At 40.7% G+C, this 26509-nt stretch overlaps 1 protein-coding gene across 2 annotated transcripts in view; it reads right to left on the reverse strand.

Moving 5' to 3' along the window:
• Positions 1 to 286: 286 nt before the first annotated feature.
• stac (SH3 and cysteine rich domain) overlaps positions 287 to 26509 on the reverse strand; it is a 31311-nt gene continuing 5088 nt past the window's right edge. For both annotated transcript variants that reach the window (XM_069152361.1, XM_069152362.1), the window contains 9 exons: positions 21036 to 21169; positions 16581 to 16662; positions 16283 to 16389; positions 15437 to 15518; positions 14625 to 14692; positions 10815 to 10906; positions 6361 to 6412; positions 3948 to 4085; positions 287 to 1817 (listed from right to left, as the gene is read on the reverse strand). In XM_069152361.1, coding sequence (XP_069008462.1) covers positions 1719 to 1817; positions 3948 to 4085; positions 6361 to 6412; positions 10815 to 10906; positions 14625 to 14692; positions 15437 to 15518; positions 16283 to 16389; positions 16581 to 16662; positions 21036 to 21169 — 854 coding nt within the window. In that variant the 3' untranslated portion in view covers positions 287 to 1718. The remainder of the gene's footprint in view (positions 1818 to 3947; positions 4086 to 6360; positions 6413 to 10814; positions 10907 to 14624; positions 14693 to 15436; positions 15519 to 16282; positions 16390 to 16580; positions 16663 to 21035; positions 21170 to 26509) is intronic.

The following is a 26509-nucleotide window of genomic DNA, read 5'->3' on the forward strand; positions in this document are numbered from 1 at the left end:
TCTTCTCAACTTTAGCCAGTCCACACTTTTTTTTTCTGTTTTAGACACTGAATAATATGAGTCACTATCCATTTGTTTTGTCGGTAAAATCACACCACAGTATGCATAATTACAAAATTAATTATTTTTTGGAGCCACTTGAGCAAATGATGAGCTCATTATCGCAAATTCATGAGCGGAAAGAGAAGCATAACAGAACTGTATGAATCACTCTGTTTTACTTGTTTAGTATATGTTTTTATACAACTTTTCTTTTGTGTGAGGAAATGCTGCAGAAACACCACAAAAATCCAACATAATACAGTTTTGATTATTGTGATAAAGAAGGAATTTTAATCTTGTAGGTACATTATGTACAATAAAGAGTTCTTGGACATTCAATAAAGCCAAGTTTCAGTGCAGAACAACCTTTGACAGATCTACTATATCTACTACGATGCAACACCTTGCCATAAATGCATTTACTCCTGCTCAGAACAGTCTGTGCTGAGAAAGAACAAAACCACAAGTGATTATTTGCAGTGAACACGCTTACTGGAAATGAATCATTTCCCTTCTATGTTCACAGGTCATTCCCAGCAGACAGAAAAAAAATTTGATCATGAAATCATTAAAAGACAAACAGCCTCTCTTCTGTTATATTGAAGCTTTACTGTAAAAAAAAAAAAAAAGAAAAAAAAGATCAAATTAAAGCAAGTAATTAAATGAATGAAGGAACAAATCTCTTTAAGCCTTGGAAGATAAATCGAGCAGAGTCTGCAGCCTGGAGGTAATACAAAATATTAAATTTGGTGAATAAGACGTCAATTTCTAGACACGAGTTGTTACTGCGTCGATAACAACCTGCCGTGTATTTAACATCATCATTAAGTAAAAGACAGAACCTGGGCAGTGTGAGGACGATCGTTCTGGAAGACCACTGAGGAGTTACGTATAAAGCCTTTGATTGTGTCACACTCCTCTGAAAAAAAAAAATCCCTCACGCTTTACTGTTTCTTACCTGCTACAAGAGAAACATATGGAAAGCTTTTTTTAAACTTTACACAAGTTATATATAAAGTTGTTGGTTTCATTATTTTTACGGATTTTCAGGGCTAATTGGAGGCTTAAATGTTATTATTTTATTGTGTATGTTGTTTGGTCTAATCCATTCCAGGGATTTTGCCGTCCAACATAATCATTACCGAGCTAGCTTTAATTACTTAGTATCAGCTCAACATTTCCTTGGAACATAATATAAAAGCATGAGGAAAACATAAGAAACTAAACTATTTTATTTCATGTATGTACTGAAACCTTGAAACAGAATTATTCTAGCAAGCGTTTGTTTCCTTTTATCAGGCTCAAACAGTCGGTCGGTAGCCCCACTTTCAAAAAATAAACAGCTTGTGGCTGAAAAAAGATAAAGGGGAGAGTAAAAAAAAACCAACACACATATACTCTATAAATTAAATCCAGTGACACAGTGATCTCCTGTCTCCTTGTCGTCTCAGTGTCTCTTTCTCTTTGTGCTGAGAAGGAGACTCTGACCTGCAACAAAGTGGTCCTCGGTGACAAAGCCAGCACCACTCGTACAAGTTCAAACCCCAGTTTCTGCCGAGGGGAGCTCCCTCACTTGTAATTGTTTCCCCCTCCTCTGACCTCCAGGGGGCCCACTGCTGCCTCCCCCTTCCACCTCTCTCTTTCTGTCTCTGTCTTCATTTCTCAGAACGTTTGTCTCAGATGATTTCCAAAACGTCACAGGGCACGAAGCCTCTCTTCTTTCCACTCTCCACTCTGATGAAGCCGTTGTGTTCTTCCTCACTGCTCACACAGATCTGAGATCCAGAAGAGAAATGTTACTTCAACGATTATAAACAGAAAATCCAGAAATCTCACAAAATCGAACGCGACAAAAATACTGTTTTATGATGTGTGTTGGCAAAAAGGCAAAAGCTATTCTACAGAGAGACCCCTGCATTGTAGACTTTAAGATGGTTTGTTTGTGCAGAGACCCAACATGTAATTTATGGGACGCATAAATTACATGTTATAAATACGAACACATACCGAGTTTACCATTAGAAGACATGATGTCGCCTTGACTGAAATAAATATGGCCAAATGTTTGTGAACACATTCTTTTGCGGACTTCTGGAGTCTGGAGCTGTATTTCATGGTTATAGGTCCCTAAGCCTCAATGTATGATACTTTACATTGGCTGCCAGTCAGTTTTTTTAGACTGACCTTTTACTACTTCGTAACAGAAGTGCATTCGATTTAAAAATTTGAATTACATTTTTATCATTGTTTCCACTGACTGTATCAATATACAGTATTACCAACAGCAGTGTAGGTTTCACTCAATTTCACTCACAGACCCTCATAACGACTCAGAACACGCTTTGTTTGCATGCTTGCCCTGAACTCTCCACAACATCTTCCCCTGTGTTTGCGCGATGGGAAAAGAGAGTCAGCGGGTCACTCTCTCATCTTGTGTTTTGCGGCTTCAACTCCACTGGGGGTTGCTTACTTTATGTCTCCTCAGAGTCCCAACGTGCCCTGGAAAGCATTGTGGGAAAATAAAGGGGGCCTGATCTAAGTGAAGCCATTATGCGAAAATGCTAATTTAATGGTAACTCATAAGAAGAACCCTCCGACTGCCAACTACAGTTGCTTTTCAGTGAATAAGTGTGTGCGAGGGAACAGTCGCTGGAGGTAAGAGCTGACGTGGGAGCTGCAGGAGGGTGATAAGATGACTGAAGTGCTGCTGGGTAAGGTGAATCTGATGTGCTCTAATGGCTGGGGTGTGATCATGAATCAGAATCAGGTGTAATGTAGAAATGTGAATGTCCGCGATAACGGTCATTGCTCCGGATGATATTCTCTGAATCAACCTGTGAATGTTTGGGCGGACTCCTTATACTTAAGGTGAAATTCATGCGATCTATTTTTCTGGCCGCAAAGACACACAATTAACCCGAACGGCAATCATAGCGCTACTTTTCTCGAGAAGACCTTTCAGCTTGACTTTCAGGCAATTTTAATTTCATTCAGCAGGTTTTTATTCACCACCATGCTGTAGTGTTCTTGTCCTTTCAAATAAACATTCCTCTAAAGTGAAGCCACAGTTGACCGCTGACAGCGGTGCACTAAAAGTCCAACATATTTGACATCCAATCCAAAACTGACCTGAAAAAAACCTTAACCTGACTTACATGAATCAATTTTCCAAAAGAGAGACTGACCAAAAGAGACCCCATAATTACATCCAATACATCAGCAGCATGAAGCAATTAACAAGCAGCTGTTGTTCAATAATGTTAAATTACATTTCTGTTTTGATGACTGTGATGTAGCACTTGTTTAATTGAGTCTGATTGAATCCACTCTGATATTAATCATATTGACACACATCCCTGAGATCTGTGGCAATACAACCCCCCTCCCCACCCCCCACCCACACCCCCACCCGACCTGATTAGTAAATTATAATTTGGACCCAGCCTCACTGCAGTCATGGTTGGTTCTCATGGTGGTTGACAATGCATCTCCTGAAAGGAACGGGTATTTAACAGCAAATAAATGTCATCTATATTCATAATTTATCAAGATTATCTTCTTTTTTTTTGTACAAACAAAAGAAAATGAGTTAACCATAATTATTAAAAGATGCTATAATCACACATTAAACATACATTTTACACCGTATCTATTTACTGGGTGTCCTTCTGTTGCGTCTTTTTGTTGAGTGTCTCCATAGCGGAAGGACATGCTCACACACCCTCTGCCAAAAGGCCCAAAATACCCACAACAACACAACAGCTGTTGCAGATGTGGACACTGACAACCCATAACAACCTAAAACAATTCAGGATACAAGGTTTTCATTGAATAGTAGCAGAAACTGTAGAATAAATGTCACTCATCATCATCAGTCTCATTATAGAGGATAAATTGGACAGTACCTGTCCCTCCTTCAGGGTGATCTGGCCTTGCTCCTTGCAGCCGATGAAGGTCCTGTTACACCTGAACACTTGGTCCCCGGCCCGCAGCTGATGAGCAAAGGCTGCTGGGAAGAAACCGATCCTGTCCTCAATTACCCCCTGAAAAAAATTAAATAATCATTACACATGAAAACAGCCGACACATGGAAGGGCAGGACGTAAGAGGATTACAAGTGCAGTGTTTTCATAAATGATTAGATCAAAGCCTTGAAAAAACAACAGGTGGACATACATCTGTATGATTAAAATAATTCAATGATATACAGTGTATGCCTGGTGCTAATGTACAGTGGTGTGAAAAAGTGTTTGCCCCCTTCCTGATTTCCAATTGTTTTGCATGTCTGTCACACTTAAATGTTTCAGATCATCAAACAAATTTAAATATTAGTCAAAGATAACGCAAGTAAACACAAAATGCAGTTTTTAAATGAAGGTTTTTATTATTAAGGGAGAAAAAAGAATCCAAACCCACATGGCCCTGTGTGAAAAAGTGTTTGCCCCCTCCTGTTAGAACATAACTTAACTGTGGTTTATCACACCTGAGTTCAATTTCTCCAGCCACACCCAGGCCTGATTACTGCCACACCTGTTCTCAATCAAGAAATCACTTAAATAGGACCTGCCTGACAAAGTGAAGTCGACCAAAAGATCCTCAAAAGCTAGACATCATGCCGAGATCCAAAGAAATTCAGGAACAAATGAGAAAGAAAGTAATTGAGATCTATCAGTCTGGAAAAGGTTATAAAGCCATTTCTAAAGCTTTGGGACTCCAAAGAACCACAGTGAGAGCCATTATCCACAAATGGAGAAAACATGGAACAGTGGTGAACCTTCCCAGGAGTGGCCGGCCGACCAAAATTACCCCAAGAGCGCAGCGACGACTCATCCGAGAGGTCACAAAAGACCCCACAACAACATCCAAAGAACTGCAGGCCTCACTCGCCTCAGTTAAGGTCAGTGTTCATGACTCCACCATAAGAAAGAGACGGGGCAGAAATGGCTGCATGGCAGAGTTCCAAGACGAAAACCACCGCTGAGCAAAGAGAACATTAAGGCTCGTCTCATTTTTGCCAGAAAACATCTTGATGATCCCCAAGACTTTTGGGAAAATACTCTGTGGACTGACGAGACAAAAGTTGAACTTTTTGGAAGGTGTGTGTCCCGTTACATCTGGCGTAAAAGTAACACCGCATTTCAGAAAAAGAACATCACACCAACAGTAAAATATTGGTGGTGGTAGTGTGATGGTCTGGGGCTGTTTTGCTGCTTCAGGACCTGGAAGACTTGCTGTGATAAATGGAACCATGAATTCTACTGTCGACCAACAAATCCTGAAGGAGAATGTCCGGCCATCTGTTCGTGACCTCAAGCTGAAGCCAACTTGGGTTCTGCAGCAGGACAATGATCCAAAACACACCAGCAAGTCCACCTCTGAATGGCTGAAGAAAAACAAAATGAAGACTTTGGAGTGGCCTGGTCAAAGTCCTGACCTGAATCCTATTGAGATGCTGTGGCATGACTTTAAAAAGGCGGTTTGTGCTAGAAAACCCTCCAATGTGGCTGAATTACAACAACTCTGTAAAGATGAGTGAGCCAAAATTCCTCCACAGCTGTAAAAGACTCATTGCAAGTTATCGCAAACGCTTGATTGCAGTTGTTGCTGCTAACGATGCAACCAACCACCAGTAATAACTAACCAGTTATTAGGTTTAGGGGGCAAACACTTTTTCACACAGGGCCATGTGGGTTTGGATTTTCTTTTCTCCCTTAATAATAAAAACCTTCATTTATAAACTGTATTTTGTGTTTACTTGTTATCTTTGACTAATATTTAAATTTGTTTGATGATCTGAAACATTTAAGTGTGACAGACATGCAAAAAAATAAGAAATCAGGAAGGGGGCTAACACTTTTTCACACCACTGTATGAGTTCACACAGAGCACATATACGCTGCATGCAGGTGTTACATCCGGTGCTAATCTTTGTCTCTTGACTTATTTATCTGTCGTTCAAAGACTGAACAGGCCAGATGTCTCCGTGTATCTACAGCCTGCAGAGAACAACAGCGTTAAAGTGCGTGATGAGTTTCTTCATGGTCTGGTGGCAACAGGCTGTCTGTGCAGTCATGTTTTGGCCCTTTTGTCTCCCTAATTTATCTGTCATGCATTTGTGTCCTGACTTGTTTCCTCGCTCCGATAATTTACAGCTTAACTTCCTGTGATTTATGATATAATTTCTTTTTAGGGCACTTTTTTTGGGAGGGGGGGGGTACAGGGATTATGCAAATTTATAGAAAAACCAACAACTTGAAAACTGGAAAGTTTATTATGCTCACAAAACATGAACAAAAATCAGTTCGGTTTCATATCTACCTTCCACCAGTCATCATTGGAGTCATCAGCCAATAGGATTCTGTCTCCCGCTCTGCAATAGATAAAAACATAAAACTGTGTAAAAAAAAATATGAAAACAAAGTAAAAAATATATATATTTTTTTCTCTTCAATCACCATGGTCGGACAAAACAAGTGAGAGGCCATGATGCAATATAGATAAGCTAACCGGACCTGCTTAGCCTTGCCTACCAGTTTACCAGCTGTGTTAATGAATTGTTAAAACAGCAGTACATCAAATGTATTTAAATGGAGTCAACAAAATACTTTGACCTCCCTTTTATTCCTATGTTGGCTTATATGGATGGTAAAGAGGCTGTTTCTTACAACAGAAATGGAGCCCACATCTTGGAGGCTGCCATGCTGACTGCTTGCTTCCCAAATTGGTTCCCAAAACTGTCAAAATTCTCGCCCGCCCGAACGAACAATCAGTTTTAAATGACACGTGATACAAGCTAATCCTGTTTGCGGTAATTCCCCCTTATCCAGGAAATGCATGAATCATTGTATCACAGCACCACGTGTGACATAATTACGAACATCTGCTCCGAGCCGTCAGCTACATTTGACCAATAAAAATCAAAAGGATCAGCACAGTTGAGCCAAATGTTGGTTTACGTAATTTCCCCCTTTTTGTTTTTTTCCTTTTGTGGTTAGTTACAGGACTGGCTGGCCTTTGACTGGTAATAATCAAGCTGTTTATTGTGGGTGAGAAAAGCAAAGCACCTGACACTATAAAATCTTGTACGCTGATGAGAACAAAGATAAATGTTCCAGTAAGAGGAAGAGGAAGTTTACTGAGTGAGCTCCAAACAAACACCGTCTTAAAATGAAAGTCATTACAAAAAGGTGAGCTGTGAAAGTGAGAAAAGGATTGGTAAAAATCACTGAAAATTAAAATGATAAAAAAGAGAAGTGGGGTTATCTGAATCTGTTACTTTAAAAATGCAGAACTCATCATCATTACAATCACCACGCAGTCAAAGGTAATCATGTAATCAGAGCATGTGGTGGCAACCGAAACTAATCCCAAACCTGATTTTCTCACTTAAAATGAAAATTGAAGCATTTGATGAAGTTTTTAAAAAAAAATATTTTTGTCTTATTTTGGCGTCATGTGTTTGTGTTTGATGTATTGATTACAGTCTGCAGTGAGCCGGAGGCTTTCACAAGAGAAGACACTTGAAAAAAAAAAAGTATCAGTGGACAGGGAGTCCTGGAGAATCGATGATTTTCATATGAAGTTTGACGATTTAAGTTTTTCACAACCACATACAGAGGAAGGACCCCTGAGTCTGTGTGTGTGTGTGTGTGTGTGTGTGTGTGTGTGTGTGTGTGTGTGTGTGTGTGGAGGGGGGGTAGGGGGGAGACAAGATCACTCTCTCATCCTTAAATCCTCTGAGGATTTCCGCAAGAACCAGAAACAAATGGGCACTTAGGTTGAAGGACTGTTCGTGATGAATGCTCTCTCTTTCCTGAGGGCCTCTTTCAAACTGTTACAAATGATGCCCCATCAATTATGGTGAAGCAGGCAATAAAATCTGTACTCTAGGTTTCAGAATGTAAAAAAATCCTCAGATAACAAGACAGAGTAGACATGCAGGGGGCCATGTCTACTTTAAATTACCGTTTCAATATATGTGCATTAAAATCACTGTCAGCTGACAGTCAAATACCTAACATATCCCCCCCCACACCCCCCACACGCACACATTATTTTTTATTTCTGTAAATCAAGAATATAATTTAGCAAAATTATTGATTTGAGTTTGCACATATGCCTGTTTAAAGGGCAAATGAAAGCAGGGCTGGCCCCAGACCAATCAGTGTCACATCTTGTGATTTCAATTAGTAATTAGTTAATTAAAATTAAAAGCGATTGGGGCGTGGCCAGAAATACAACATGCTTTAACACCCCCCCCCCATAGTCCGTGTTTATTGACTGTATGTGTATCAGCCACAAGGCAGCGCTCAGACTCTTTTACTTTGTATTTTAACTTAACACCATGAGTGGACTTTTTTTTAATAATTTTTTTTGTGCCAATTACAACGTGCTGCTTGTGATCACCTACATTTGGTCAAATATCTGACTGGCTCTATAACAGTTCTAGTGTGAAGGACTAACGGAGCGGGAGAAAATGAGACTCATACAGCAGTCTGACAATCATCAACTGCTATGTTTACATAGTGGAGCAAAATAGAACAGTTCTCCCATCATCAGGATCAGCTGGTCTTATTCCTGTATTGCTCATGGTGTCAGATCAGTGTGTTAGTCTTTATGTTTTACATGATGTCAATACTATATGAAAGTGGGTGCTCAAAACATTTAATACAATATTTCTTCATCTAACCCCAGCCCGAAACACTTAGTGGTTAGTGACACTATTACCCACAGTCCAGATTTCCATCACCTGGGCTAATTTTTTTTTTTTTTTTTTGCAACAAGTAGATTATTCCAAAAAAAAAGTATCAATAAAATATGTCATACTTTATTGGGTAAAAAAAGATGGATTTGAATTCATATAAATAAATATGCCTCCAGACCAGCAAAGTAAAATCAAAAGAAAGCAAATAATAGCACAATGAGTTGAATAGTTAGATATTTTTAGCCACAGAAAAAGCAAGAGCAACTCAAGCACAGCTAGTTGAAGCAGCTGTAAACTAGTTAACTCTGAAAGTAACTTTTAGATTTTTTTTTTTTTAATGGGCATGGCCTCCCCCCCCGGCTGCTGATCACCAGCTGATTGCCTGCACACCTGTTGTCCATCTACTCGTCAAGCTTCACTGCTTCTACCAAGCTCCTGAATCCGCTGATTGTTGTTTACCCTGCGTGGTAGAATTGTTTTCTTAGCTAATCCCACACCCGCAACGCCTCCCAGCCCAACCTCAGCTCATTCACGCGCTCGTTCACACCTATGGGCAATTTATAGAATCACCAATTGACCTGACGTGCATGTCTTTGGATGGTGGGAGGAAGCTGGAGTACCCGGAGAGAACCCACACAGGCACAGGTAGGACATGCAAACTCCCCGGCTGAGGTTCGAACCCAGAACCGTCTTGCTGGAAGTCCTGACCTACTTTTATTCGTATTTGTGTTCTTTTAATTCAGTCAAATTTGAAATGAAGAGATTTTACTTTTTGTAGTTTACTATCAGTGCTCCCAAAAAAAAAACTTCCACCATCGGTGACTAATAATTTTACCTTTTCACTGTAAGTGTAACAAGACATTTTGAACAGCTTTAAAGTAGCAGGTTTCTGCTCTGTGATTCAGACTCCATTTGTCTTCGGTCCATCTTCTAAATCATGCAGGTATCTACTTCCGTGCTGGCCAGAAAAAAAGCATCTCATCATTTTAACCAAAATAAATGAAATCAGTATTAGCTTTCAATAATGGCATATCCCATCGTAGCTACTGACACACTCTAAGAGTCTAATGGGAGCTGTAAATAGAATTTTTAAAGATCCTCCATCTCTTTCAGGATAAATCAAAGACATGTGACCCACTGATATTAATAGACAATCACAGCAGTCACACGGGTGCCATTAACGAGGCCACTCCAGAGAAATAAATCTTTGAGGGACATCACCTAAAAAGCAGACACTAATGAGTTTGTTTAAATCTATTCTTGTATATTTCAACCCGTTCTGCTCTGAATAAAGTGATTACATGAGATAAGAGAGAAAAAACAAAGATGCATTAATTAGAGATTACTTGATTTCCTGGTACGAAAAAGTAAATGACTACTCTTGAACAGCACTAACACAGCTTGATAAGATATTTAATTGCAGTGCACTGTTTTTTAAGACAGAAATTGTATTTTTTCATTATTATTGTCATTGAAAAATGCATCAGGACAAGCAGCAAGAGTCCATAACACACAGCGGCTCTGTTTTCATCTTAGCTGCTGTGTGTGCGTGGCAGGCCTGTGCAGTAATCAAGAAATTATGATTATAGTGTTAATTAAAAATAAGGGAATACAGCCCGTGCTCTGTGGCTGTGCAATTGAAAGAGTCAAACTACTGATTTAAGATGCACAAAGTAGTTCTCTGAATAATTAAGACTAATGATCATAATCAAAAAGTGTATTTGCATTATTGAGAAGCTGGAACAGATTGTTTGGTTCAAAGATTTTTCCTGGCAGGTGACCTCTGGTGTATGAATTAATAACGGCTGCATTCACTCAGTCATTCAGAAGATTCAAATCAAATTTCACCAGTGAAGTTGAACCGTGCTCATGAGAATGCGAAATTTCAGTGTGCGAGCCTCGGCCAGCTTTGTTTGCCATTTTGGACAACAGAAAAACGGATCAAAAGAAGCGACTGCGGGCACGTCGGAGTCGATCAGTCAGTCCCTGGACGTGTGTGTGTGTGTGTGTGTGTGTGTGTGTGTGTGTGTGTGTGTGTGTGTGTGTGTGTGTGTGTGTGTGAGCCAACCTCATCTCCAGGTCGTGGCTCTCTTGGGCGGCGAAGCTGTACAAGGCCACGTACGTGTTGAGGACATCTTTCTCTAGCTGGCTCTGCTCCAACTACACAACAAACAAACACACACACAGAAAAAACCGTAAGCTTGCATGCAAACAAATGCAACACTATATTTTCTATTGTCTCTTTTTGCAGTCGCATCTTAAAATAGTCTTTTGGCTTTCACATTATCAGGAGAAGCCCTTGTTTACAACACGCTGATAGAACGAGGAGCTGCTTAAGTTCTTCTGCAATCTGTTTCTTTTGATCCTGCGTCAACATGAGTGGGAGAAGCAGGATCAGGTTTTCATGAAGTTAAAACAGGACAGTACTGTGGGTGGCGAGGAAGTTCTCGGAGAAGTGTTAGCACAATTAGTGGGCCGACGTGGCGCCATTCTGCCGCTCTTCGCACCTGCTCAGAAAAGCGGTGGGTGCGTTTTCCTGTTTCACCAGCTAATACCTTGAGCCCCCATTATGCCTGCTGTGTCCCTGAAATCCATCCATGCGATAACTCGTCCTCTTCCTGCATGGCAACAGGAGGGAACCTTGCGTTAAAAGATATGACGGCGGCTGTTTTTGTGGGAGACTTTTCCATCTTTGGGGGGCGGTATAGTAATGAAGAGAAGCGATTGTGGTCCTCTGTGGCTCCCTGAGCGTCACCCATGTGGACTGGAAATGTGTGCTGATGGATGAGTGGAGTTAACTGCAGCTATGAGGCAAACTGCCTCTGTGGCCTCGGGGGAGTGGGAGGGAAGGGTGGGGGAACAACAACAACATCAAGCAGTGGTGATCCATTACAGCCAGAGTTGCTCACTGGCCTTGGGAGGCTTTTGATGCTGCGACAGCCTGGAACGGTGGATGACAAGAACCAGGCTGGCCAAGATAACAAACTCCTTTTTACCGAGTTATCAAACAAAGCGAACTCTCCCTGCATTCCAGTATCCACACTACCATACTATTTAGTATGCCAAAAAAAGATTTGGTATGTCCCAATACTTGGTACGTTAGACATAAGATGCCAAAAGTACCAGGACGTCCTACTACATCCGGTTGTATTTTTGCAGTATGCAGGCCAGCATGCTACTCGAGCTGTTGTGACCCCCAATCTTTTGCGCAGTGGAAGATGCGTCACATCATCGACTGACCCACCGAGACAGTTGGTGGCGCTGATGGTCCGCCCGCAAAAGGAAGAAGAGTAGGAAGCAGAAGAGGCATTAAAAGGAAGCCTACTCATTCCAAATCGCAAAGTGGGTCAAAGTTCAAGACCCATTTTTATGATGATGTAGTATGTCCCAATTGTACACATACTACATGCAACAGTAGATACTTTTTAAGGGTGTGCTCGCCTCACCCACACCTGAACTTCATTCAGCCATCAGTGTTGGGCTGGTGCTGCTGTAGTTTAGCTTCATGCCACTGGTGAGACTCTTTGTGGCTGACTAGTTGGTAGAAGTGCTTGTGTTCAACTCTCCTGTTTTGTGGCTATGGGGAACTCAGTGGTGTCTTTTTCTTGTGAGGCAATTGAGTTTTTTCTTTTCTAGTAACGGTGCTTTTTTTGTTGTTGTTTATTTTGGCCTTTGAGACCCAGACATTTATATTTGCTTCCATTTCTCCACTTTTAGTTTTGTTGCTGTGAAACACCAACTGCAACCTTCTCTTAGCATTGTGGGCTCATTTGCTGCAAAGTTGTCAGGTCAATTTGTTTAGTTTCCCCCTTGAAGTTAAATTGAGAGTAACATGCTGGGTCCTATGTTGCATGACCATGTTTCTGCAGAAGCCCAGAAGGGACAGACCGAACCCTGGCTCTAAAGAGGGCCTTTCATGAGTGTCATGACCACCAAAGACTCTCCTTCACGTTTGCAAACACAGGCTGAGGTTATGGGTATTCAGCTGTTGCAATCTGCTGCTCACCACTAGCTGCAACTAAATTCTACTCTAAAACTGCTCCTTTTAAAACAGCTGATCTCAGCTGGAAAAAAAAACAGTAATAAAAAAACCAAAACAAACAATGAGCTGAAAGGGCTCCACAGATCTGGGGATAACTTTGTGTTTTCACAATACACATATTAATTTCAGTCACTATAAATATATAAATATTGATCAGTGTAGCTTTAAGAGACCATTTTCTTTCCAAGAAAATAATTTTGTGATGGGAAGTGATCCATTTCATGTCCCCAGCAGAAGCAAAGTTTGTTTTGAAAGAACACAATCCACCGCAAAGTAATGGAAAAATAAAAGAGTGCCACCTCACAAAATCAAAACTTTCCAAGAAGAAACCAATGTATGAACCAGGCTATTTTACCGTCAATTGATCTCCAGAGAGTTTAACACTAAACCTGAAAAGTGTGAACAGATGGCAATCCTGTGCGTGTGCGTGTTCCCATTTGTGCGTATGAGTCCCTCTCATCTTAATTTGGAGGCTCCTTCTCTGGTGAAGAAGCAGTTTTCTCTGCTCATTACCCTGCAGAGCCTCCATCTGTCTGTCTGCCAGCCTCAGCTAATGGACCTGTCGGCTGACAGACAAACAGCCCGCTGCCAGCTGTGCTCGGTCCAGCCTGATAACACTGCTCAACGCACTTCAACCCTCTTCCCTGAAATGGATGACTGGACTGCTAGATTGTTTTGGAGTACATGTGCGTGTTCGCCTTGTATGGTTATTTGTTTATTTTTGTGTTTGTCTCAAGTATCTGTGGTCTTTTTCCATTGTTGACAACGGAGCTAAACATGTTAAACGATAAAAGTAAACGGGCAAGATGGCTGCACATAGGAAAATAAAGAACAGTGATACCGAGAGCACCACAAAACCCATCATGGAAGGAGGAGATGGAGAGGAAGGGAACAGTTTTGAAATCTGGCCATGAAATATTCATTGTTGCTCCGCGGGGGGTGATAAGATATTCACAGAGGTTTAACCTTTTTCTTTCTCTGGCATGAATTTTGCACCATCAGCACTGCATCTGCACTGTAGAGGATAAATACAGCAGCTCGGACCCAAGAGCTGCTGAGCCAAACGCGACGGTCAAGACTTGCCCATATCAGTGCAGGCCTGTGGTGTCAGTTCGGGTTTGATTTGTTACATCAGGAAGAAGAAAAAGACAGTTTTCTCCCCAAAGTCCTGGGAAATTCAGTGGCGACGACGGCGATGGGGTGGGGTCAGAGTGCTTAATGGACGCAGAACAGGCTGGCTGGGTATCAGTTCTCAGATGAACTGTGCAGAGTTCAGGCGCTGGTCAGAGAACAAAGTTGGTTCTCAGAAGTTTTGGAAATAATGTGTGTGACAGTAAGACTGAGCTGCAGAATAACTAAAACTGCAAAGGGGGAAAAGAAGGAAACTGAAAAGCGCTGACTTGTGAAACTGCTGAAAATACAGCTGAAACTTGCAGTTCCTCTAAAATAGTGCATTTAATTTACTTCCTGTGCCTCCCTATAATTACCAGTTTATCACTTTGCTGCTAAAATGTTTGTTTTTTATTTACAAAAGTGGCAGCAATTATCTGTAGAGGTGAAAATGTTTGTGTTTTAGGCTGAATTGAAGACTCTCATTTTGTCTGAGGAACAAAAGAATTGTGTGACTTTCTCTACAAGTTTTGGATCAACTATTGTTTGCCAAATATATTTCACTGACATTTGATTTTTGTCCAACGGGGTTTTTTTTTGGCAGCATGGTTGCCTTAAAAATCTATTCAAGTACATGTGGGAAGCAAAAACACACAAGGTAAAAATTTAAACACAATGCTGCAAATACACACACAAAAAGTTTTGCATAATGAATTAGTTTCTCACCGGCAAGTCGTCAGGTTTTCTCTCTGGCTGGTGGTAAAGCTCGGTCCCGTTCTCGATGACTGTGAAGACTGAGAAAACAAACCGTCTGAATGAATCTAAAGTCATGTTTTTGGAGCCCTTTTTGTTCTCTGTGGAAAGATCATAAAGTTCAGTAGTTTAATTAAAAGATGTCTTTTCTTCAGTGGAAAACATTGGCCTGATGGTGGCACGAGATCAAAAGTGTCATCATCATTATGACTCTTCTTCTGGGTAGTACATACTGTATCAATACATAGTTTTTATTCAACATAGCTGTCTTTTTTTCCCCCATTCACCCAAGAACTATCTGGAGCGGTTTCAAGGCCAGCTCATGGCACGGGCTAAAAATTTATTTATTTATTTTTTGTAGGGTCAGCTGCTTTTGTCTGAAGGGAATCGTTTAGTGATTTCTAATGGACTTCGGTGTGTTCCACTATTCTCCTTGTTGTTCTGCCTTCACTGTTCGGAGTGTAAAGGGTCAGTACCGTGCCCTTTTACCACGGAGACTTTTGTACAACTGAAAACCGCAGTCACCGCGTCATCAAGAGCTACACACAATTCAGGTCAGGAAGAAAGAGGTGCTCAAATGTTTCTTTTTGTCCAGTGTCTATCGCAGAGTCAGTAACACAGTAAAGAGTTCAGCTTAGTGGAAAACTGGGTATCTTCGATGGGGAATTCGATGCTGCAAACTTCTCTGACTCTTTTGTGGGTAGAGCATCAGCAATGTGTTGTTCCCCTGTGTCACTACATGGCTTTAATCCAGATGCACACAGTGTACTGCAGTGGATACTCACCGTCATCGCTGTGTTTTCGCGACAGCTCCTGCCTACTGCTATGAGCCACAACTTCCTCTGGAACCTTGTCCAAGTCACTGGTCTGTGGAGATTTAGATAGACCGGATGGAAATGATTGGATAGAAAAACGTGGATGTAGATAAACGAATAAAGAAATAGACGGGTAGACAAATACTAGATGGACAAGTCCATTTTCTTTGCACAAAAATAGCTAAAAATCCACCTCCTTTCACAGACTAACCAGCTATCTGGAAATCTAGAGTGCAGTAAACATGCTGTTTCATTGGTTGCATTTGGAAACTATTATCAGAACCCCTGTTGAGATCACATTGTCTCTGCAAACCTCCACTGACAAACACACCCACTCACTAACAGCTGCACAGGACAGGATGGCCCAAACCCAGCCGCTCTTAGATGTCCTCATACATACAAAGGCCCCTATCCACACTGCACAAACAGTTTAGCTTATATTAGGAGATTTTCTCTGAGTGCTACACATGCAGACGGGAAGGAGGCTGAAGCAGGACAGCTCTACAATCACACTAGTTCATCTTCAGAGCTGTAACATGAGCAGTTACTCGGACATCTCCAATGATGACTGCCTGGACCAGACTACCTTTATTGGTAGTGTTTACAGCCCTGCAGAGGCAGTATCTATTAAGACCATCAGTTTCATAATGTCTGAGGGGCAATGGGACAAAATACAAGGTAGAAAACCTGAACTGAGGTCCTTATGTGTCTGCGTGTGGTTTGACAATGAGGAGACATGAAACACAAAATGGGACAAATAAAAAAAAAAAAAAATGCAACACGTTTCTGCATTCGAATTTAAACAGCGACTCTTACCGAGTTTCTGTGTGGAGACTCGGAGCCGCTGGCCCTCTTGGCCTTTTGTGCCAGTGAGGTCCCAAACCTCAGGGCTTCATACACGGGGTCCACCTTATTGCCACAGGCTTCAGAAAAGAACAATACCAAGCATTTAAAAAAATTTAAAAAAAAAGCTCGCAACAAATAAATGTTAAGCTTTTATCATAGTCATGTATGCACGTCTTGTAAAACGGCTCAAGTGGAAAAGTGGGCCAAGAGGACTGGACTTAAGGTTTTGCTTGAGACTGCAATCATTTCGGACATGTAGGCTACTCACCAATGGGCATGACTTCTTTGATGCAGCCATACTGTTCCTGGATCAGTAATGGAGAACTGTAGTATCGCCGAAAGCCTTTTGGCTGAAAAGGGAGAGAGGGTGAGGGGAGAGAGAGGCCACAGACATTAGAGGCAAATCGATATGCAGCGGCGCAGGCAGAGCAGGACCCCGACACCAAAGCACTGCACATAACTCTACGAATCTGGAGAACAGATGACCTCAGAGATAAAGTGATCAGATGAAGTTACGTCACACCAGATGTCAGGCTGTTAGGACAGATCAGTACATCCCGGCAAAACAAAGTTATTCTGTACCAGGCGGAAAAATATAGAATAAAGTTTATACAGAATGGGAGTCACAAGTGCCAAAAGAAATTGGGGCAATAAAAAAACAATAACTATTTTAAGTTGTTAATCATACAAAAGATAAACTAATCAACAACTCGTGTAATATCATGTTTTATGTAATATTATGCATTAGGTTTTAAGTTAGGAAGTTTAAAAAAAAAAAAAAAAAAAAAAAATTTGCTTGGTCTGCTACCACTGCGACCCGATCCCGGCTAAGTGGAAGAAAATGGATGGAAATAGATAGATGGTTTTAAGAGACTAATGATTTAATATTGGATACAACACAAACTTGCTGTGTATCACCTTTAAAAGCTATTAGTTAATACATTATCCCTTCACTACTATCATTAGTGAATTAATCGTTATAAATGGTACAATAACTTGGGTTGCAAAGAGCATGGCTGTAAAGGCTTCTGAAAAAACATAAAAACTGAGCTTTGCACATTCTGCCAATAATGTACTACTATGTTGTGGATATAATGTAAACATGGCAACACAGAACTGAATGCACCTATCTGAGCTGAGTGTCTCATTTGTTTGAGGGTGGGTGAGAAATGTATTTATAGAAACATCGATAAGTTGTTTCATGCTTGTGTGTGTCTCAACAATAAGACCGAGATGTTACAAGATCATTTTGCCATGAATAGTGGTTTTCTGCATCTGCAATGCATTTTAGCAACCTGTGAGAGGAAAATAAAACTACAAAGCTATTCAAGTGCGAATAAAACGCTTTTTTTCCTACAACAAACAAAATGATTCGATCCAGGACAGAAGAGAAACATGTTGACGACATCCATCACACAACATAACTGTAGAGTAACTAACTATCAGTTGCACCCATTTTTACCCTCGGCACATTATTCCCTGAATGAAAAAATATTGATGTTTACGGTTTTAAATTGAGCATGACCAACATGAATGAATAGCTGATTTATTACAGAGCTGAAATCCCAACCTGCAGGGGCAGAAACTGATCCAATACAACACTGACTCTGACTGAAGTAGTTCACCGCCCAACTAGAAAAACTTTGTCTCAAAGTTCCTATCTTAATTTGTCTGCCTGTCGTGTGCTCCTCCGATCTCCAAAGGCCCTCAAACATTCAGCATTTATATATCTATTACCGCCCCCCCCATCAAATCAATAGTTCCCCATCAGGTCTGAATCCTTAGTACACAGAAGATTGAAACTCTCCTTGATCCCTGGAGACATTGTCATCTGCAGCGCACATACAGTAATGATTAATGTATGTCATTTATTTCCTGTAAACATCCACATACTGTTCAGATGCTGTTTTTGACAAGATTAATATTCCTTGATTAAAGCAATCTCTGTTCTTAACTGGATGTGTGTCTCAGGTCTGGAGACCTACTCTACTTCTCCCTCACAGAACTGCCTTTCTCTCCCCCCCCCCCCCCCCCCCCCACATTGTTTACATTTCATGTATGTAAATCTGCATCGCTAATCAGTCCTGATTAATTCTTTTGTTCGACCCTTCTCATGATGAGACGGCTGAAATAAGCAACCCATTTCAACCAGTGAGATGTGTCAGATGGGGCAAACTAATTAGAGGAAAGGTTGAAAGAGCCCACTTGTTGGAGCCCACCTGCTTCTTGTGGCTACAAATAAAAGACACGACTCACTATCGCTGTCAGTGACTTCATTTACTACGCTGATGGTGTGACAGCAGTATTTGCAGGCAGTTTGGCTTTTGGGACATGGCAAAATTCTGAAATGACTTTCTTATTTGTCTTTTAAACCTATACAAATATGATATTGTTGTTTTAAAATGTTTTCATGCAGGATGTTTAGTGCACACACTATAACTCCAAACTGCAGTGTGTGTTTGACTCCATTGGAGTAACAATAGTTCACTTAAAACTATTCCTTTTCCTATAAAAAAAAAAAAAAACCGGTAATATCAACTGATTGTCAACAACATTGGAAATCACAGATTTGAGCTTCCTGCTAGTGTCCAGCTGAGCTGAAGTAAAACGTTCAAGTGAAGCACTATTATGTAACCAAATATGTGCACTACAAAGCCCTACATGTTTAATATAACTTTTTTTTAATTTTTTTTTTTTAAAGTCATTATTGTTGTCATTTAAGTTCAGAAACCATGAAAATACACTGGTTTCATGCTTAAAAAGACTCAAACATGAGGTAACTTGCTGTCTTTCTGAGGGTTTCTCAAGCCAAGAGAAACAAGCATGGCAGCAGAAGTGTCCAAGTTTAGAGTTGGTTGAATTTAGAGCTGTACTCCACTGGGGAAACTTCCCTTTTTATGCTTGACCTCTCAACCTCATTTTCCACTCCTGAGAGCCGGTCATATCTTCAAGCTTCATCCTCCTGGCATCCAGTGGAAAGACGTCACAGAGGAAAAGGAGAAAGACGGCCTATCCTGTTGCTTCCACATTTCCAGACAAGCTTCACTCAACTTATTCCATATTTCTTTTATGAATTCCTGCCAAATTTCCTCAATGCAGGTGTCGCCACATACTGCGAAAGAAAAATCATGCATTATGACCTCACAGTGCTACAGTCTCTCTTTGTTTTCAGTGTGGGACGTGCACACATGACTAAAGAGTCCCACTTCAGTCCTTTTCTGCCAGTTTGCTGGACTCCTGTGGAAATGAAAATGCTTCTTGGCAGTGGCTTTTACTAGTGTGGCCGAACCCTCCCCAATAAAAACACCCAGACCACCGTGGTCCGCAGATGATGCGGGGTAATAACGCTTGTGAATCACACTCTAGCCTCCGATCACAGTTGTTATCACCTTAAAAATGAGGACAGAGTCCAAGGAAGTGTGTTTCATGGAGATATACAGTCACAACAACATTGGTTGAGCTCTTAGTCTCTGGTCATTACCTCTGATCTGGGAAGTAATAACACTAAAATGCTGACTTATTGACCATATCAACCATCAGACAAGCACCACTGCTCAATATGGCAGTTTTTTTAAATCGGCCAATCAGCTATAGTTTTGACTCTTTTTTTTTTTTGCCTCCGTTATGGCTCTCATTTAGAGCGCATAAGCAGAGAAACCGCTCCATATGAAACATCAGAGGTGCTGACATTAAAGTAACTCATGGATTTAAAAAAAATTTTTTTTTGCAGAAAATGAGTTTCAAATGCGTTTCACTCCTGGCTTTTCTCAAACTAAAGAAAACAAGATTGAGACGAGAGGTCAAAATCTTGTCTGAACCTTTTTAAAGGAAGCATGTTTCAAACAAAATAGTTTGTGCAAAGTGCTCCCTGCCACATCTAAAGGCAGAAGTGAAGATGGGCTGAAAAACCTGTTGTTATAAAGACAGATGAGACCTGATGGGGTTTCACATTTTCTCGCTGTCTCTATTCTGGCTTTGCACAATTTTGAAAAGAGGTTCAAATCATACCTGTCGCTTTGTGAAGTTTTCGTGCTTACACAATGCCTGATGCCTCGAGAGCAAGGCTGGTATCAATAGAATATGTCAGAGACATAATGTTTTTCACAGTGTAATTATCACCAATAAGTATCGCCAACTTTCCCGCTTTTGTGACACTGAAAACTTTTCATAATCTTACTACCTCTATTGAGGCTGTAATTTATCTCATTTATTCACAATGTGATAATTAATCTACACCCTGTAACTCTACAAAAGACCAAGCCCTGAATGTAAGCTGTCAAACGCCTCATAAAACTGCCACACGTGACTTCTTCAGTAGGGGTCATAAAGTTACCTCGGGGCGAACATATTTGTATGTAATGATTTATGCCGACGGCAGCGCAGGCAGAACTTGACGGAGGTGAGGAGGTCAGCATCAGAGCTGCTTTACTATTATCTAACACAGACACAGTGATGATATAACGATGATGAGGACGATGACGAGGACGGACGGTAATCACAGATGTACCGGCACACTCACACATAGAGTGTGAATTCTGAATAAGCACATTCTGGTGGGAAACGCTCAGACAGCCAACTCTGATGTCTGTTTTGGTTGCTATCATAAGGACATCAGTAATCGTACTCCTGAGGCTCAGATTCTCCCAAACTGTTTACAACGAAGTGAGGAGTCTGTCTATATCGTGTTCTGGTGCCTTGTGTTGTGCCGTGTCATGTGTCTTACTAGTTTTCCCATGCAGCGCTGCTGCCCAACTCCGTTCTCGCATTTGTGGTGGAGGCTCATCTTGCAGGCTTTGCAGCGGAGGCCGTGCTTCGCAGTGTTGCCTGCCAGGAACACCACGTGCTTGGCTGTTGTACCTGATACGCACACACGCACACACACACACACACGCGGAGAAAAAGAGGCAACAGGTTCAAGTCCGACATGTCAGGAATCTGGAAACAAATGATGTTCCTGAGTGAACAGCAAATTACACACAAGAAAGCAGAGGAAATGGAAAATATTGTTCATTTATGCATTGTCTCTACACGCCTATTCCAAGCCAGAGTTTCTGGAGCACTTCCCAGCATGCACTGGGAAAAAAACTGTGAAATGACATGTGGAACATTTTAACAGGGACAAAATTTACCAACTCCAAGTCATGATGTTCACTTCTGCAAAACAGTTTTGACCAAACCGAGCCAGTGCTATCTCTTACTTTAACAATCCAAAGTGCTGCCTGTGTGCGGTTCGCTCTCACTTGTTAATACATGACTCACAGGTGATGAAATAAATGAAGATGAATCGACCTTCTCTGGGCCAAAGTTATGCAACATTGCAAGTGCAATCATTTAGCATGTGTGCATTTTGTGCATAGAGGTGTGTGAATGAGCAACAAATTAATAACCACTAAGACAGAGGAGAGAGAAAAACAAGAACGATAACCTTGTTTAGGATGAAGTCGAGACACCGTAACGAGAAAAGTGTCAGATAATGTGCAGCAATAACGGACTGTTTCACTGCAGCTCAGTATTTAATAAAGATCACCGCGCTGTGTGTTTGGAAGAGATAAAGAAAGACAACAAAAGTTCAGAGATGAACAGACAGGTACGCATTGTGCAGTAGTAAGTGGGTAATACTGGCATGTTTTGGGAGTTAAAGGGGGGAATACTAGAGATCATTTTACAGATTTTAATTTAGTAAATGTGTGCTTGATAACCGAGAAGGAAGATTTAACACGACTCAATCTCACCTTATGGTAAAAAAGTCAGCTTCCTTAACTTCCTCAACTAAAAGATTTACAAGATCCTGATATTACTGTCTGGACTTCTGCAGTGTCACAGACTATATTCCTGCTGAGGGCAAGAAAAAGTCAGTTTGGCTGAGGAAAATATTACATTTCATTTCATAAACCCCGATATTCACCTGTAGGGTCAGAGTCTAAATTCCCCTGAGGGATCTTATCGTCCCCCAATCTCTGCTCCATTGAGATTGTGTGAGATGTGAGGTGGCCAAAGCCTTGATGTCAAATATTACCGCTCTATGTATTCTGCAATAAATATAATAATCAGTCTCGCTGTAATTGCTGATGGAGCTAAATTTGAATTCTTAAAATAACATCTTGCCGTTACTCACTTTTGAGCAATCTGGTGATAAAATGCCAAATGTAATAAAATGTGAAAGTTCAGTCAAGTGAACATGGAAAGGAGACAAATTATCTCTAAACCATTGTGAGTTATACTTGGCATGACAAAAAACAGCACACCCGAGCGCCATTCCACATTAACAAGAGAGGGAAATGTTACCATGTCTCCGTGCTGTTATTAGTTATAGTCTGGCCACTATGCACCTCCGGCTCTTTACTGATTAATCAATAAGCACGTGCCCTGCTCAGGCCCACACTCCCCGTGTGCGCGTATGGAAATATGGACATGCAAAGGAACCATCAATCTACTTGGAAAGCAGAGAGGACATAAGATGATTCATCCATTCTGAGTTTTGTCTCTGAAAAATTGTCAGTGTGTGTGTAGTTTTAGTTTATTGCGGAGGTCTACGGTGACAAGCCAACGATTTCAGTCCAGATTATCATCATAAATGCAGCATGTTCAGCTTGATGAGCAGGTTGACGAGGGTCAGCGGGCAGATGTAATCCTGCACTGTTAAATGTGAAACCAAGCAGAACACCTGATCCCCGAACAAGACAGGAAATAGAAGATGGTGTTTACTTCAGGTACAAAGCCCCTCATGTCTAGTTTACTTAGCCAACAAGGGGAAGAAAGAAAAAAAAAATCTCTGCTGGCTCTTCTCGTGCTGTAACGTAAACTGGTGTCAAGGCTATGTGGGTCTGGGCAGCAGTGACGGGATCTTGAAACTCATTTATGGGTGGAAAACTGGATCTGTAGTCCCCATTTAAAGCGGTTGTGTTGCTTGGCTGGAGCTGCGGGGAGTTAGCCATGCTGAGACAGAAAGGGCGAGAAAGGTGATCCCGGCCTGATCACCGCCACAACAATGGCAGCAGTGGAGCACGACCTGCGCCGATGTTTAGGTCACTGAATCAGATCACTTGATTCTGTTGCTTAATGAGCACTTTGAGTTTCATTCCCCCCTTCAGGTCAGCAAACTGTGGTTAGACTAATTGTGCATCTCTGCGGATGCACTGGGACAGGAAGCAATTGAAGCTCTTGTCAAGCTGTTGCTGATCAGCTTGTTTTGAGCCGACTCATTCCAACATTGAGAATAATGTTAATTTAGAAGGAAACAATTAAACAACTGTGTTTCAGCAGGCACATATAAGAAGCGGACATTGTCATACTCCTTTGATAACGGTTGGGTAATAATTTTTGAGTGTGTGTTGAGGTGCTTTTTCCTGGAGGGCATAAAAGCATTACAGCCGTTACAGCTGTGCTGCTCTCTTGTGTATTTGCTCCTCTGCCAATAAAGCCTGTTATTCACTTGCATTGAAGGACAAGACTCCTGCCAGATTTTCCATACTGTCTTCATCTCGCCTCTTATTTTTCCCACAGTCTTTCTCCTTCCATTTCCTCCTCTGTCCTCCCCTACGGTATCTCTCACGCTCACTCGCTCCACACAATAGCCATACATTGATCCATTAAGCTGGCGTTCTTAATTCACGCCTCCGGGTTTCCTGAGCAAATAACCTTTATTGTGACAACAACCCCTCCACCTCCTCTTCATCTTAAGCTCCTCCAAAACACTCACCTAAGTAGCTTCCTTTTGTGTACTTGCAGAGGTTTGTTAATTTCTCCCACAGCCTTTTTAACACTAAAAAGCCCATTTCATATGATTTAGAAGGCTTAGTGCCAGACAGTAAGTGGAGAATAGCTGTTTTTTAATGTATTCATCTGTAATCAGGGGTCTTCTGAAAGTAAAGATGTCCCATTTTTAGATATTAAATTTACTTGGAGCAATGAGGAAGCCTTCAGAAATGTCTGTTTGTATGAGGATCAATTTATTTTCAAGACCTTTCTAAATATGAGAGGCACCAAAGTCTGCACGATTCATCCTCTGGGAACATGACTGTGTCTACAAAATGTCGTGTTAATCCATCCAATAGACATTTGCGTTTGGACCAAAGTAGTGGATCAACCAACAGATAAACAGACAGACAGCCAGTCCCATCGCTTGTACCACACTGCAAAATAAAAAATATCAGTTTGAGTCGAGGCTCAAACTCGATTACATCAGCCTGCCTCCTCTTTAAACTTTTCATAAACTCACTTTCTTTAGTTGACATTTTCCCTGGCAGCACCCGCGCAGTTTGACATTTTAAAAGGCTTTTTTATTTTTGTACGTCTACTGGTATGAGAGACATTTTGAAGAGACAATGTCAGCTGTCAAATTTAACACCAATGGATAAATGCAGGATCGATGGAAGTGCAATGTCATCAATGACACACTATACACCTCTCACATAGTAAGAGTGTGTCTGCCTGACCTGGGTGATGTTAGTTTATTGCAGGGAGGGTTGTAAAACGTCATACTGCAACTGTCCACTGGCTGACCTTGACGTCTGACCCCCCCCCCCCACCCCCCTGATTAATTTCCATGTTGCTTCAACCAAACCTGTCATGTGTATTTAAGGGATTTCATCACACAGATTAGTGCCTGGTAATCAGGTGACATTACTCTCTTAACTCGTCTTGTTAATCCCAGCACATTGGATGGTTTGATTTGAGTCTTTTCCGGGATTTTAAAAGTAAATTACCGTTCAATCCTTTTGATTGACAGTGATCATTTGTAATAGCAACTTCATTTTCTGCACATTTCATCTGCATTTATCCTATTACAGAAAAAAATAAAAAGTGTTTGACACATGTTTACCGCATGTTGCAACATATGATCAAATGGAAAATATGTGGAAAGGTTTTCTCCATGGGAATCTACGTGGGCTTCACACATTACGCCATGAAAATGGTCCAAAACCAAATGTTTCCCATGGGCAAAATACATGTTTCACGTGCAATGTGGTCACATGTGATTACGAGTTTTTATATACATGTGAAATTTATGTTGTTTTTCTGTAACGCAAATGCTCTTACCAGGAGGTTACAAGATCATAACATTTCAAGCTCTTTGGTTCAAATTTGTGACCTAAAAGCTGTGGATTATTTATTTTGATCTAAATTTAACATGTAAATTATAATTCAGTCTGAAATAGATTTGCAATCAACATATTAACATCAGTCTGCATTCAGTAGGACCATTCTTATGTTCCAGTGAAACTAGTTTACTGCGTGCCTCATAACCATCACCATCATCATAAACTTGTTTCATGATCAACATTAAAGTACTGCACACACCATTTAGACTGTAATGAATAGAAAGAAAAAAAAAAAGAGATTGAGAAAAATTGTTTTCTTGAAAGATTCTTGCTTATCACTAAAATTACAGGTCATTTTTAACCAGCGAATAATGCTTGTTGAAACATACTATGTTAAAAAGACAGACAATCACGTTGTTGTTGTGAAACAGTTCTTGGTTGTTTTTGTGACTAATTATGTAATGCAGTTAATAATTTATGTGTTCGTGAATGTTCCAAATTTCACTACATGAAAAAAATGAGCTGTCATTTCACATACAGGTCATTTAAAAAACAAATGAACAGCAACAGAAAATTTGTAATATGTTTATGACTTCATTAAATATTTACTAATGTATTTTACAGTGCCTTCATAGTAAACCTAATAAATGAGTCCGTGTGTGCTGTAATATAATTCAGCCTTTTTTTTCTTATAGATGATACATTAAATCTGAACAGGCGTTTATATAATAAAGGACCCTTCTGAAAGAGGAAGGTGGGTGTTTAATATTTTCTGTCTGCCTTTTGCTCTGTTATCATACAGGTATTGATTTAGGGAGAGTTTAATAGTGTAGGGTGGATCATAAATATACTAGTTTTGGCGGTTTAAACACATTTTTACAGGAATAATAACTGAGAATAAAGATTGAGTCGAATGAGTGCATTTTTCAGTTCGATCACCTCGTATATCATTAAGTGGTCTATTTCTATCACGTCTGATTATGAAGTTACAAAGTTGAATTCAACTCCAGTTTTCTATTTGAGAGATCCAACACACTGGAAATATGAGCACAGAAATGGGAATTTAGTTGTCATCAATCAACGTTCAGATAAATGCGTCTTTTACTTTACAAAAATGTACTAATGTGTCAAGTTTAAAAATAATTTTAAAAAAAAG

This window comes from Embiotoca jacksoni, unplaced genomic scaffold (assembly GCF_022577435.1).
Source record: "Embiotoca jacksoni isolate LCO1_2020_lvr unplaced genomic scaffold, fEmbJac1.0.p SCAF_18, whole genome shotgun sequence".
Classification (NCBI taxonomy): Eukaryota; Metazoa; Chordata; class Actinopteri; family Embiotocidae; genus Embiotoca; species Embiotoca jacksoni.